The following is a 14,762-nucleotide window of genomic DNA, read 5'->3' on the forward strand; positions in this document are numbered from 1 at the left end:
TAACTTGAGCCGAGCTCGAGCCGAGTACTCGAACTCGAGATCGATCAGTAAGATCGAGCTCGATCTCGAGTTCGCACAGAGATCTCCCCTTGGCGAGCCGAGCTCGAACACAAAAATGAGGCTCGTGTTAAGCTCGAGCTCGAGCTCGAGATCGAGAAAAAATCAGACGAGCCGATCTCGAACAACTAATACTCGCTCAAGATCGGCTCGTTTACACCCCTAGTAACTGGTAAGCATGGGTTGTCACTGCTCAGAAAAAAGAAAAGAAAAAAAGCATGGGCTGTCAGGCGTGGTATCAGTGCATATAGCTGTAACCCGTATTTCAAAAACAAATGGCTGGGATTGAAGAAAAAAATAATCCAATGGCATGGATTAAATCTCGGTAACTGGTAAGCATTGGTTGTCAGGCGTCAACACTCAGCAGCCTTGGTCCATGTGCGTGTGGTGTACTGCCGCAATTAATGCCCCTGTGGCCCTGTTTGCCATGTATTAGAAAAAATAAAAACTAATTATATATGACAATTCAGTGTCGTATTAAACTTAATGATTAAGCTCTATTCACTATTATTTATATTGCTGAAATTGTAGAACAATTTAAGATATTCTGTAGGTAAGGTTATTATACAAAAGATAAGAAATAAAAAAGTAATTTAATTCTTTTTTTTTCTAATAAAAAAATAAGGCAATGTTTATAAATAATAATAATAATAATAATAATAATAATAATAATATTAACAATGATAATTATTATATGGTCATATGTATCTAATAATAATATTTTTTTTTAGTCTAATAATACTGATATCATATGATCTAATGATTATATAGCATAATGTTAGATCATATGATCATGTGATCTAAATTTCAATGATAATACATATAATCATATGATTTAAATTCTACTGATAATATTTAATTTGTGGTTATAATTAACATATTGGTGATTTCAATCCTAATCATTTTATTTAGATACTTAGATACTTATTTTATATACTTAGGGTTTGTTTGGGTTTGTGATTTTAAAAAGTGCGATTTAAAATAACGATTTTAAAATGTGCGATTTGAAAAAAGTGATTTTTAAAAACACAGTTAAGCGTTTGACAAAATCGTAGTTTAGCTTTTAAAATTATGTGTTTTCAAAAAAGCACAATCTTGCATGCGATTTGAAAAAGTATATTTTCTGCGTTTTCAAATTACAATTTTTAAAAATGTAGTTCTCAAACGATTTATATAACATCATATGGTCCTATGTATCTAATGATACTTTCTTTCTTTTTTTAATCTAATGATAATACTTAGATCACATTATTTAATAATTATATAACACAATGTTAGATTATATGATAATGGGGTCTAAATTATAATTATAATATATATAATCATAAAAATCATATGATATAAATTATAATGATAATACTTAATTCATGATTATAATTAACACATTGGTGATTTCAATTAATCATAATCATAATCATAATCCTTGTTATTGTATATGACTAATGTTATTAAGTTTTGAAATTGTCATTATATCATATGATTAATGTGAATTCTTACTTACATATGTAATTTATATAGCTAACCATTGTATTTAAGTATAATTAATAGTGATTAAATACTTATAATTTTAAACATACTTAATCTTTGTAACTAATTAGCTAGATCCCAATTATTTTATTTGTATGAATTTGTATACATATAGCTTAAGTTATATATTTATATATATGAATCAAATTATATGACTTACAAGATTATCTATGATAAATATGATCATTACGAATCATAACTATCATAATTCATAACTATGTACTGATAGTACATATTTCATATAATTATACGATCTAAGTATTATCATATGATCATATCATCTTATATTTTGAATCACGTGATCTAACGTTTCTTAAGTATCTAATGATAATACTTATAACATATAATCATATTTAACTGATATAGTGATTATATGGCATATGACACAATGTTATATTATTATATGATTATATAAAGCTATTATATTACATGGATAATATGACTGGCAAATTAAGTATGACATATGGCACAATAGCTTCAGCCTCTTGATAATACTAATTAGATCATATCTAACGGTTATATAGCACAAATTTAAATCATATGATCTACATTATAATGATAATTTATAACTTATGAATTGTGGTTATAATTAATATATAAGTTATTTCAATCCTAATAACTTAACTTGGGATTGTATGAATCACATTATTATTATATATGAATAATATGATTAAGTTTCATAAATGTCATTATATCATATGAATAATGTGAATCCATACTTACTGTAACTTACGTACGTAATCTATATACATAGTCATTACATCTAAATATTACTAATAATTATTAAATACTTAAAATCATAAATCATACTTATTAAATGTATCTAAATACTAAACCATTATATTAGTATGAATTTGTATACTATATCATATATGACACTAAACTATATATAGGTATAGTTATATATGTTACTAATATGTATATATATTTATGATTATGAATTATGAATCATATCACATCACTTGATTTATGAGATTATCTATGAATCTATAATAAGTAATTAAGTATGATTATTATAAATTTATGAGTCATAAATCATAATTATCAAATTTTTCATAATTCATAACTACCTACTAATAATACTAATATTATATGCTCATATGATTTAAGTATTATCATATGATAATATATTTAACATATTAACATGATCTAACAATCCGTATGTAATGATTATTAAATATTTAATGATAATACTCATAAAATATTATAAAGTGATTGCATATTTTATATTTATATGTCATATGGTAGTATGGTACAATGTTATGTTATTATATGATTATATAATCCTATAAATTATAATCCTATTATATTACATGAATAATTTGATTAAGTATCTAGATTGTCATTATATCATATGACTAACAATTAATTATTGATATTATTTACTTTTACTATTTTATATACATATGACCAATTAATATATATTGACTAATAACTATTGTTATTTGTTACTTAATTTATTCTTACATAATACACATAGTATATTATTCATTAATATATGTATATATATATACACGAGTCGAGCCTTAATAAACGAGTCGATCCTTATACGAGCGGGTTCACGAGCTTTAGTCGAGTCGAGCCGAGTTTATACGAGTTTGCATCGTTTAATAATCGAGTTTGATTTTCGTGTTCACGAGTAGCTCATTTAATAATCGATTCGAGCACGAGCCGAGTTTATTCGAGCCGATCTCGAGTAAGCTCACGAGTAGCTCAGCTCGTTTACACCCCTACCAGTTACCAAGCTTTAATCGATAGCGTCTGATCAATTTTTTTCTTCAATCGCAGCCGTTTGCTGTTGGAATATGGGTTACAGCTATAAGGCACTAATATCACTAAATATTATATGATGTTTCAAATTATGATGAGCACACTCTTTTAAATAGTATCTAACGACTTAAACAGAATCATCAAATTAGTGATTATTATAAACGGCCAGGATCGCAAGTGGAGCTGATTTCAGCTACACACGTGTAGAGGAGAAAAAAAAAATTAAATCCCTTATCATGATACTCATCCCTTCCGTGCCAATTTTTTAACCCCTCAAATCTCAGCCATCAAACCACAACCACAACTCTGAGCATTCACTTCCCCTCATTTACGCAACCACCCATAGTAGTCATACGCCCCAAACAGTCACAACCTATCAATATCTTCTCCAACTCTCCAATCCACTCCAAAACCACAATTTCCCAATCTTCATATCTCTTATGTTCTTCCCTCTCCCCTTATTTCGTTTCTATTTCAAATATTCCATTCAGACAAACACCATGAACTTCTCCTTCCTCATAACTCCTTGGCCCTTGCGTAGATACTAAGATCTTCATTGCCGAAGGCCGTTATGGATTTCATTACAGAAGTGGGTGCTGGTGACGAAGTTGGGGTGTCTCGTGAAAGCCATAAAGATTAAGTCATTGAAGCAGATCTACCTCCACTCATTGCCCATCAAGGAGTGCCACATCGTGCACTAGATCGTGATATCATTAGGCAAATTTAAGTTATGTTATTTAGAAAAGTTAATTAATAAAATTTGTTCATTTTTTCAGTTGATTTTTTTTTTTCAAAGCTTAAAATGCTCTAACTTGAGCCGAGCTCGAGCTGAGTACTCGAACTCGAGATCGATCAGTAAGATCGAGCTCGATCTCGAGTTCGCACAGAGATCTCCCCTTGGCGAGCCGAGCTCGAACACAAAAATGAGGCTCGTGTTAAGCTCGAGCTCGAGCTCGAGATCGAGAAAAAATCAGACGAGCCGATCTCGAACAACTAATACTCGCTCAAGATCGGCTCGTTTACACCCCTATGCATAACATAATTGCATATGCAAAACGGCTACAAACGACATGTTGTACACCTCTACGGGCTACTTTAACGACATGCATTAAGCTAGCTCATACTAGATGCATATGAAACGACAATGCTCATCCAGAATCATCCAGAATATTGATGGCTCCTAGCAAAGGGAAATCTTTACTACGAGGGAAAAGTGGGAGTTGCTGACACCTATCAATAATCAACATAGAGTAATGTTAAAAGTCTCTTTAGTTGTGTTTTTCTAATAATAATTTGTCTTTTAAAATTATCATTGAGTTTATGATTGATCACTATTAAATTATGATCAAATGTTAGATTTAAAAGTCAATCTCATTTTTAGATAGACACGATAAAGACTTACAAAATTACTCATCCAATGTAGGATTGAAGAGTTACAAAAAATTCTAAGAGCCGACATAACTCCTATTACGTGCAATCACATGTCAGCAAGTCATGAAAAAGTCGTAGGTCTTGCATTACCCTTAGTGGAGAATTATAAACAGGGTTGTCAATTTTATTTCATCATTTTCCTTCCTGATTAGGTTTCAGTATAGTGGGCATTTGGTTGCAATTGTGGAACTGTAGGAATATACAAGACTCGTAGCGGCTAACGCTAGCTTGCTCATTAGTGTAATCTCAATTTAAATTAACAGCATTTCAAGATGTAATCTCAATTTAAATTATGGCACCTTCATGTATGATGAAAGTTCAAATGCTAACGAACCATTTCCAGACAAGTCTATATCTTACACTGAGGTACCAATAGGGTTCTAATTCCGTCATAGAAAACGTTGAAGAAAATTTTTAATCTCATCAATATAGGGAGACCGCGTAGGAATTATATGACCGCAGTCATGTTCAATTATCCCACAGCAACCATCATCAAATAAAGAAGCAAGGTCCCTGCTAGCTTGGTTTGCAATTTGCCTGTCCTCACCGTGGTTGCTGCCGAAAATGTGAAGCGACGGGCAGTTGATCGGTTGACGCTCAAACTCCACTAATTTAAGAGCAAACCCAGAGCACAAAATCACAAATCTAAAATCCATTTCACCTTTTAGCCTCCCTCGTTGTGCAGAAACTAAAGCAGCCATTGCGGCTCCTTGAGAAAATCCCAGGATCCCATCAAATGGCCCTTCCTGAGAGAACACGGTCTTCAAATATGCCAGTGATACATCAAAGCCGTCGGTTTGCTGCTGGTACTGGAGAGGATCAAACGGACCATCCGCGATTTTCCAATCCACTTCACTCTTTCCACTGAAATCAGATGCTACTAACCATGCAAACTTTTTCCTACAATTCACAGTCGGTGGAGGATGGATTTGGTGTAATGAAGGTGATGTGCAATCTCCATGTGACCCTGTGGAGCAGGGTTGGTAAATGTATGGTAGTTCATGTGGTGCATCAACAAAAACTAGATCAACAATGTTTTTGAGTTTTTTGGCCAATGATGCAGTTCTTCCTTTAAAACTGGAGGCATTCTGCCGAAACCCATGCAGGCATAAGATTCTTAGTTTTCTTGGAGACCTGTTGTCTGTAAAATCACATTTATTAGGATGTTAGGAACAATAAAATGGGGGCAAAACATGGAACTCTCAACTTTCAACTCTTGGCAAGTCAGGAAAGTTGGTACTCAATGAAATATTTGTCAATTAACCGTTAACAAAAAGGAAAACATTTATCAAAAAAAAAAATCCATTATACCGTTGTAATAAAACAGCAATACTAGTGTATCTGATTCATCCAAATAAGGAAGTGTTTCTGAAAGTAAAAGATTTGGCCATATGTATATGTGGTCCGTCAATGTGTGTATGATAGTGGTTAACTACCAGCAACAAAATCTGTAATATAGATCAAGTTACTCTAGCCAGAAGGGAAAGAAAGATAATTTCAAGTGATGCAGATTACAGACCTTACCATGACTCCAAGGCAGTTCAGATGTGAGTTTGGTATCTGACGAAACAGTTTTAAGCTCAACTTCTGATGAGATTGCCTGAGTTTTGCCATTTTCGTTTGATGCCACTGACCCAACAGCCTTGCCATGTTTCAGGCAAAGCTCGCAAACATATAGAGCACCCTCAATCTGCAGACCATGATAACAAGATTTAGAAGCGAAAGTACAAGATATGAAAACTATAATTTCAAAAAAAAAAAGAAAGTATTTGAAAGATTTTTCAAACAGACAATTGGAGAGAACGGATAAAGTTTTGGTCAAAAAAAAAGGGAAGAAACACTACAGGACTTGTGCTTTTGACATTTTATCAAATCACTCTCTTGGGTTTAAAACACATCAAATCACTACTTAAAGTATGCACCGTTATCAAATCACCACCTCTGTTAGATTTTTTAACGGTAATGATGTAGGCTGATAGCCACATCATATTCAATAAAATTTTGACATGTAAACAAATGTTTGAATCAGCACCTCCGCATTAAGAGAGAGAGAGAGAGAGAGAGAGAGGTGGTTGGCCTCAGAACACCCCCCAACCAATGACCTTTAGGGAGTTTGGCGACCTTTTTGGCCCTTGGGGGTGCTTTGAATGGCCCTTAACCTGGCCTTTGGGGTAACCATACCAACCCCAGTGGCCTTTTAGGGTGGTTGGACCAAAAGCTCAGTAGGGGGTGACCAAAACACCCCCAAACTCCAATGACGGTGGTTGGAGGACCCCCAATGGCCACCAGGGGTGGCCGAACCACCCCCACTCTCCAAATGAGGTGGCCAAACCACCCCCAAAGGCCGTTGGGGGTGGTTCTCCTTTTTTCTTTTTCTTTCCTTTACTTCTTTTTTTGGGGTTTTTTTTTTCTTCTTTTTTCTGACACGGCATTTTTTAAATGACGTGGTGATGTTGACTCAAACACATACATGTGTCAAAACTTGATTGGATATGACATGTCTATCAGCCTACATGTCATTGTTCACCATTAAAAAATTAATAGAGGAAATGATTTGATAACGGTGTATATCTTAAGGAGTGATTTGATGCATTTTAAACCTTAAGAAGTGAGTGATTTGATAAAAAGGTCAAACCACAGGGACTCGACAGTATCTTTCCTTTTTTTTTAAAAAAGAGCTACTTACAAAAAGTTTTCAATCTCACTTCACAAAACCAAGACAAAGTTAAATCTAAAATCACTCAGCCAATTTCTAATCATGAAAAGGATAATTTGCCAGTACCCTGCAACTATCACAGACCAAAACAAGCATCCTACAATAGGCGCATCGGCAGCGTGAAGAATAATCATCAAATGAAGAGCCACAAAGAAGGCAGGTAGAAATAGTTCTCGCGTCTGAGCTCCCTACTGATATCCTACCAGCACCAAACAAAAATGGCAGGAATTACTTCAAAGTTTACAACATCATCCATGTTATTTTCACCAGTTTGAAGTGTTAAATATTAGATACATATCTATCAAGAAAGCCTTAATTGCAATAAAGGTTAGACATGTTATTTACCCTTTTTCTAGGTAAATTTACTCAAGCTGTCATGCACCCAAGAGGACATGTCATTGACTTTTTTAAATCAATACAATTATATAGAGGTCAGCCCAAGTCCATATGAAATATATCCCAAAGGAATAAACGAAAAGTGAGAACAAAAAATAGAAATTACAAGCATTCTAAAGTTGAGAACATCAACTATATCCAAGAAAGAGCCTGAAGAACCAAATGAAGGATGAACCAGGTCCACATGCATTAAACAAAGAAACACATACATGTATATGTACAAAAATAAGCATAAAATAAAATAAAAAATCCAATAATTTTATTTTAAAAACATGGTATTCTCATATTAACATAGTGTACTTTCTTAGCATATTTCAAACTGCATATGCCAAAGACATCTGATGGATCTAAATGAGTTGTTTTAAATACTTGATGCACAGTCAGGAGCACAATTAGGTAAGACATACTTCAATTTCATTGATAATTAAAAATTCAAGGGTAGTTATGGCTGCCACAACTGCTATTTATAGGATGATTAAATCATTAAGCCCGCTCACGTAAAATCATAGCCCTTAAGTAAGTCTGATTCTAACCAAATATAGCATGATGATTAAATAATTAAAAATGCTCAAAATCCCTTCCTTAGTTAATATTGCTCGTTCGAATTGATGCATCTCTCCGAAAAATGCCAGAAAGCTCTTTGCTCTGGAACCTAAGCTCATGACCAAGATCTAGTAAATTTCTTTTAGGTTGAGACAGAAAGAGGAAACCAACTCAACTAATTTCTTTGGATATGGAATAATAGTTCAAAGAAATGGGGTTTCCAGCAGCTATTTTGAGTATGTAACACTTACAAATTCCAATTAGCTGTATTATATTGTCTTGACATAATAATACAACATTAACATTTGTTTAAATAATTGGAGGCATTGAGAGACTAAGGTGTCATACCGATGGTCAAAAACAAAATTCTTTCCTTTGAAAAATCCACCGTCTGGGAATTGCTCCAAATAACGCTGTATCCCACCAAATAACTGCAACGAAGCCCATACCGCCAAGAAATATAATCATTATAATCATGGACAAGAACCATAGCCTTATCCCATATTATCAAGGTAAGTACATTTTCTATTAGCATATACAGAATTTTTATGTAAATGACAACCAAACAGAAGACAGGTATAATTCCCCACTTTGTCTCATCTCTGGAGTCCTAGCAGATCTCTGCAATACAAACACATCTTAGTGCATAACAGTATGACAACCAAACAACACGACTGCTGCAGCAAATATGGTAATGCATTCCTCATCTATGAAAGCTTGAATACCCTAGGCCATAACAAAACTTTGTAAAGGTAATAAAAAAAAATAACTCACTATTAAATGAGCTTGTCAAATAAGCATATTATAGTCTATGTTTTAGGACTAGAAAGCATCAATACCAAGATGGGATAAGCATACGATACAATATGGATATGGATATGGCAATATGTCAATTCTTGAAGATATTGGATACCATACGGCAGGTTAATACATACCTACATAGATAAATAGCAAATGCTAAAAGGCATAAAACATGTCAAAACAATAAAACTAAGAAGCTATTAGTTTGAGAGAGAGAGAGAGAGAGAGAGAGAGAGAGAGAGAGAGAGAGAGAGAGAGAGAGAGAGAGAGAGAGAGAGAGAGATTAAAAGAGTAAAGAATTCTGCTGTATCTATATCAGATACTCACCTGATATGGATACAGCTAATAGTTTGAAGTATCTGTACTTCCCACGTTCAGAAACAATTTTCAAAGAAATCAACATAAGTAGTAACAAAATTGTTTAGGGGGAAACTCTCTATAGGAGCTCACCTGAAACACATTCTCAAACCCAGAACCTTTAGACCTAATATATGCCGATGCCATCTCACACCTTATCCCTCCAGTGCAGTACCTGTAATAAAAACAAAGAAATGAAGATTAAGAGCCAAAATGAAGCATGAATCGCAAAAGAAGAAAGAGAAATGAATGATATGTAGTTTCTCCCACATACAAACAAAGTTAAAAAGGGGAAACAATTGTCGTGATAGATCCTAGTTAAATTACACTTCTGAGCAAGGGGTATTAGGAAAAACTAGACAAGTAATACACTGAATTTTCCAATCAAGGAGTAAGCAATTGACAAAAGGTAAAAACCCATGAAATGCAAATAAAAAGGTTTAATTTTTTTTATATATATATATGTAATGCATTTCATTAAAGATGGCGCTGGGGCGCAACCCTGGTATACAGGATGTATACAAGAGATAACCCTCATTAATGATTAAAAGAACAGGAAATCCACAAATTCAAAAAAGTAAGAAAAATGTGAGATATTATATGTCCTCGTCCATATATAAAACGATTTCACCAAGATGTTCTTGAGCTCTTCCACAGACATCTCACAATCTTCAAAACATCTTGCATTCTGCTCTCTCCGTATACTCCACATTAAGCACAAATGGGACATCCTCCAAGCGGCTAAAACTAAACGGCTTCCCAACAGAACTTTCCAACAATCTAACAACTCTATCACCCTTCTAGGCATGACCCACTTTACTTCAAAAAGGCTAAAAATCGCATTCTATAATTCTCTTGTCACTTCACAATGGAGAAGAAGATGATCTATGGATTCATCACTCCTTTTACACATGCAACACCAACCCACCACTATTACTTTTCTCTTCCTGTGGTTATCCAAAGTCAGAACCTTTCCAAGAGCCGTTGTCCATATAAAGAAACTCACTTTCAGTGGAACATTGACTCTCCAAATACTCTTGCAAGGAAAAGATGAACTCTCCGAATTAGATAATGCTTTGGAAAACAACATTACTTCAAACTTCCTCCTCTTTGAAGGGGTCTACCAAATACGATCATCACCACCTTGTCTCAATCTGAGGGAATACAACAAATCAAAAAATGCAATCACCAAATCTACCTCTCAATCCTGTACATATTTAATTAAAGATTACCATTAGAAATTGCATATTATCTGCAACCCACGCCTCCGAATAGCAAGCAATACTAAACAACTTCGAAAAAGATTCCTTCAGCTGTTGATCCCTACACCATAAATCATGTCAAAACCTAATCTTAGTTCCATCTCCCCCTTCATATCTGACAAATATCGAAAAAAAACTCCCCACCCTCTTCTAATATGTTTCCACACTCCAACTCCAAAAGATCCCTCTACATCCTTAGAACACCAAACTCCGCTCATACTATCATATTTGGCTTTCGCCACCAGTCTCCACAGCCTCTCTCGGTAGCAGACCATATGCTGTTTTCTAATGACACCGTTCAGTGGGATATCACCCAAGTCAGACTAGTGCATGATTGGGAGGTGGAGATGGTCACTTCATTCTTTAATCTATTGTACTCATTTAGGATGAGTTGAGGTGGTGAGGATAGAATGTTGGACCCTTCTAAAAGGCGGACATTCAAGGTCAAATCCTTTTATCATGTGCTTAGCCCCCTAAGAGCTTTCCTTTCCCTTTGAAGAGCATTTGGAGAAATAAGGCCCCTTCGAGAGTGGCTTTCTTCATTTGGACAATAGCGTTAGGAAAGATTTTGACCTTGGATAACCTGAGGAAAAGACACATCATAGTGATGGACTGGTGTTGCATGTACAAAAAGAACAGGGAATCCATCGACCATCTTCTACTCCACTACAATGTAGCGAGAGATTTGTGGGTATCAGTGTTTAGCCTTTTCAAGGGAGAGTGGGTCATGCCCTAACAAACGGTGGAGTTGTTGGCTAGTTGGAGGGGGCGGTTTTGTAGCCACCGTTGTATAGATGTCTAGAGAATTGTTACTTTTTGTTTGATTGCAAAGCAAGAAATTTTGAAGATTGGGAGAGAACAGCGGTATAGTTAAAAGCTTTGGTGTTCAAAACTCTTTGTGGGTGGATGGTTGCTCTTAACAGTTCTCGTTTTCCTAATTTTGTAGATTTGTGTTCTTCCTCTTCTCCCTAATTGGCTGTACCTCTTGTATGCTCCCTTGATACTTGGGTTGCACCCCCTTGCACCTTCTAATAAAATTGAATTTACTTAAAAAAACAAACAAACAGGGCCAATATGATATGAGAGCCCTTTGTATTTTTCCCTATTTTAACATTATATCCCTCCTACAAAACAAAAAAGTTAAATAAATGGTAAAAGGAAATAAATCTGAATAAACAAAAAAAAATATTTAGAAATAGCCCCAGCCACGTGCAGCTATGGTGGCTCGGTAATCCAACCATGGCAGATGGGTGTGGCTGGCTCGATAACCCAATAACCACAGTTGGGTCATGCCTAGCTATGGCGGCTGGGTAATCCAACAATTGTGGCTATACATGGTGGCTTGGTAACCCAACAATTGGGTGTGGCTGTGTGAGTGCCTGCTGGAACAATGTTCTTTAACGGTCAAAAAAATTATCAAACAACCAAACATTGGAAGAGAGGACCTCACACACTTCTCAGAGGGGAAAACACTTCTCTGGGAAGAGTGTCTTAAAACCCTGTGCTTGAACACTTTACCAAACATTTATGTTTCCAGGTTGTGTTTTTAAAAACTAAAAAGTGTCCTAAAAAACGTCACCAAACATAACGACCATTTTCGATAAGCAAGAAACCCAAGACACAAGTAGAAAACACAAGCACAACAGGGAAAGAAACACTTAATGACATGTTATAAACTAAAAATAAAAAAAAAATAAATAAATAAAAAACATAAACAGGCTCCACGCATAGCTAGAGATAAGACTTATACATCATATTTTCTCATCTTAAGTCTCTAACAAAGGCTGAAGTACAAGTAGCATCATTCAGCTAGGAAAAAAAAAACAATATGTATCAACGCAATTTGAGTTAGATAACAATTAAATCTAATTTTTCAGCACTCCTTGAGGATTCGGGTTAGAGGGCTTTGGTATTTGGGGATTTGTTGGGTTTTTTCTTCTTGTGGTCTGCTTTGGTTATTCCTGTGTACTGAGGGGAGCCTTACACTTTTTTTATAAAATTTATTACTTTTAAAAAAAAACAATTAAATCTTTTGGTAAGGTTGCTCCAGCTGTGCAGTAATATAAACAAAAATTAAATAGCAGGAACAGTCCTCAAAATTTTAAGTTCCAAAGGAGCACTTACATAAGAACACGTTTCCCTTTCAATTGCTCAGAGTTATCATCTATCCATGAGGGCAGATCACTATACTGCCTGATTCCAGGATCCAAAGTTTCCACATTTGGTGCGTGGAACTTCCCAATTCTTGTCTCGTATAAATTTCTTGCATCCAATAGAACAAGTCCTCCACTGTATGCTGGACTATCTATCTCTGAAAATTGTCCTGGAAACATATACAAAATTTAAAGCTGATCACTACAATTTCCAATTAGGTCCTCTATAACAGTGTATCAAATGTTCAAAAAAGAAAAAGAAAAACAATACAAAACAAATTCTTACTATAGAATAAAGGGGAAAATATAACCAAAAACTGTTTCATGGAGTAGAGTCAGGGCAAGTCACAGCAAGTAATGAAGAGATTATGACGGGAAAAAAAATTACCAGCAGTCTGAAGAGCAGAATGAAATTCAACTGCAGACAGATGAATCCCAGCGTTTGAAATTTCAGGTGACTTTAACAACGGGTCAGAATTAAGAGTAACCAGTTCCTGATAACAAGGTAAAGTCGTATTATTAAATGGTTGGAGGAAATGCAATACCAGAATACTATGACTTGATATAGAAAACATGAATCAGATTATTGATAAGTCAAGATACTTAAGTTTATATCTAGAAAAAGGGGCATATGAAGAAAACCTCAAGCATGCTCAAACTGTAAGCCAACAAAAGAATCACAATCACCTTGACGACTCGAATCGAAAGCGCATTGAATCCACATTCCTTTGCAACCTTGTCATTCAGCGGGCGATCACAAGCCGCGAGCTTGAAGTCAGTCCCTTCAAACAAACTATTTGACCTCACATTAGCAATGTGTTTCTCCAACAAAGATAACTTCCCGCCAACCTATTTCACATCACCATTTTGAAAAAGAAAAATGAGACCTGAAAATTGAATCTTTGCATTCTCTCTGGAAACAAACGGAAAGTGAAGTGGGGGAGTTGAGCATACGGTGACGTTGACTCCGTTAGGAGAAAGGCGGACCCGGCCGAGGAGGCCGAGGGAGTTGCAGTTGGACTCGTAGAAGGCGACGAGCTCGTCGAGGTCGGGGATATCGACGTACTTGTAGTAGAGGAGGACGCCATACCGCTCTTCGTCTTGGCCTTGGGCTTCGGGCTCTGCCATTGCTAGGGTTTCTATGCAGCTTTTGAGTTGCAGATTGTATTTGAGGAGGAAGAAGGTGAGAGGGACTGCTTGCTATTAGCTTGGGGAACTTTTGGTCATTTAGTCTATTAATAATTTAATAGTTTCTAATAATAAAATTTTAAAAAAATAATAATAATAATAATAGTTCCTTCTTCTTCTTCTTTTTTTCTTTTTTAAACGCAAAATTTAGGGTTAAGAATGTGTTAATTTCGATTTTCGTATAATGCCATAAGAATGTAAGAATAATAATATAAATGCATTAATTGATTAGTGTCTAGCTCTGAAATTCATATAACGAAAAATCATGAATTTGAGAGTTTCTACACCAATATTATTTTAAGGGATAATTGCACCGTTGGTCCCTGTGGTATACCATAATTATTTTTCACTCCCTATGGTTTAAAAAGTTCACTGAAGGTCCTCGTGATATGCAATAATTACAAATCAATCCCTGGCGTCAAATTCTGTTAAAATTTTTAACAGATTTCGTCAAATGCCACGTCAGCGCCACGTGTCGCCAATAAGATGGCGACACGTGTCTATCGTAATAAAAAATATAAATTTATTAAAAAATAAATAAAAATACTTATTTTTTTATAA

The 14,762-nt window shown here is 34.8% G+C and overlaps 1 protein-coding gene across 1 annotated transcript; it reads right to left on the bottom strand.

Moving 5' to 3' along the window:
* Positions 1 to 4,996: 4,996 nt before the first annotated feature.
* Positions 4,997 to 14,221, bottom strand: LOC133850995 (rhodanese-like domain-containing protein 6). Its single transcript, XM_062287283.1, has 9 exons — positions 13,968 to 14,221; positions 13,701 to 13,862; positions 13,402 to 13,507; positions 12,985 to 13,183; positions 9,692 to 9,773; positions 8,789 to 8,871; positions 7,568 to 7,700; positions 6,310 to 6,475; positions 4,997 to 5,926 (listed from the first exon to the last, which is right to left on the bottom strand). Exons 1-9 carry the CDS (start codon positions 14,139 to 14,141, stop codon positions 5,175 to 5,177), a joined length of 1,857 nt encoding a protein of 618 aa, XP_062143267.1. The 5' UTR covers positions 14,142 to 14,221; the 3' UTR covers positions 4,997 to 5,174.
* Positions 14,222 to 14,762: the final 541 nt, after the last annotated feature.

This window comes from Alnus glutinosa, chromosome 12 (assembly GCF_958979055.1).
Source record: "Alnus glutinosa chromosome 12, dhAlnGlut1.1, whole genome shotgun sequence".
In the NCBI taxonomy this organism is placed as follows: domain Eukaryota; kingdom Viridiplantae; phylum Streptophyta; class Magnoliopsida; order Fagales; family Betulaceae; genus Alnus; species Alnus glutinosa.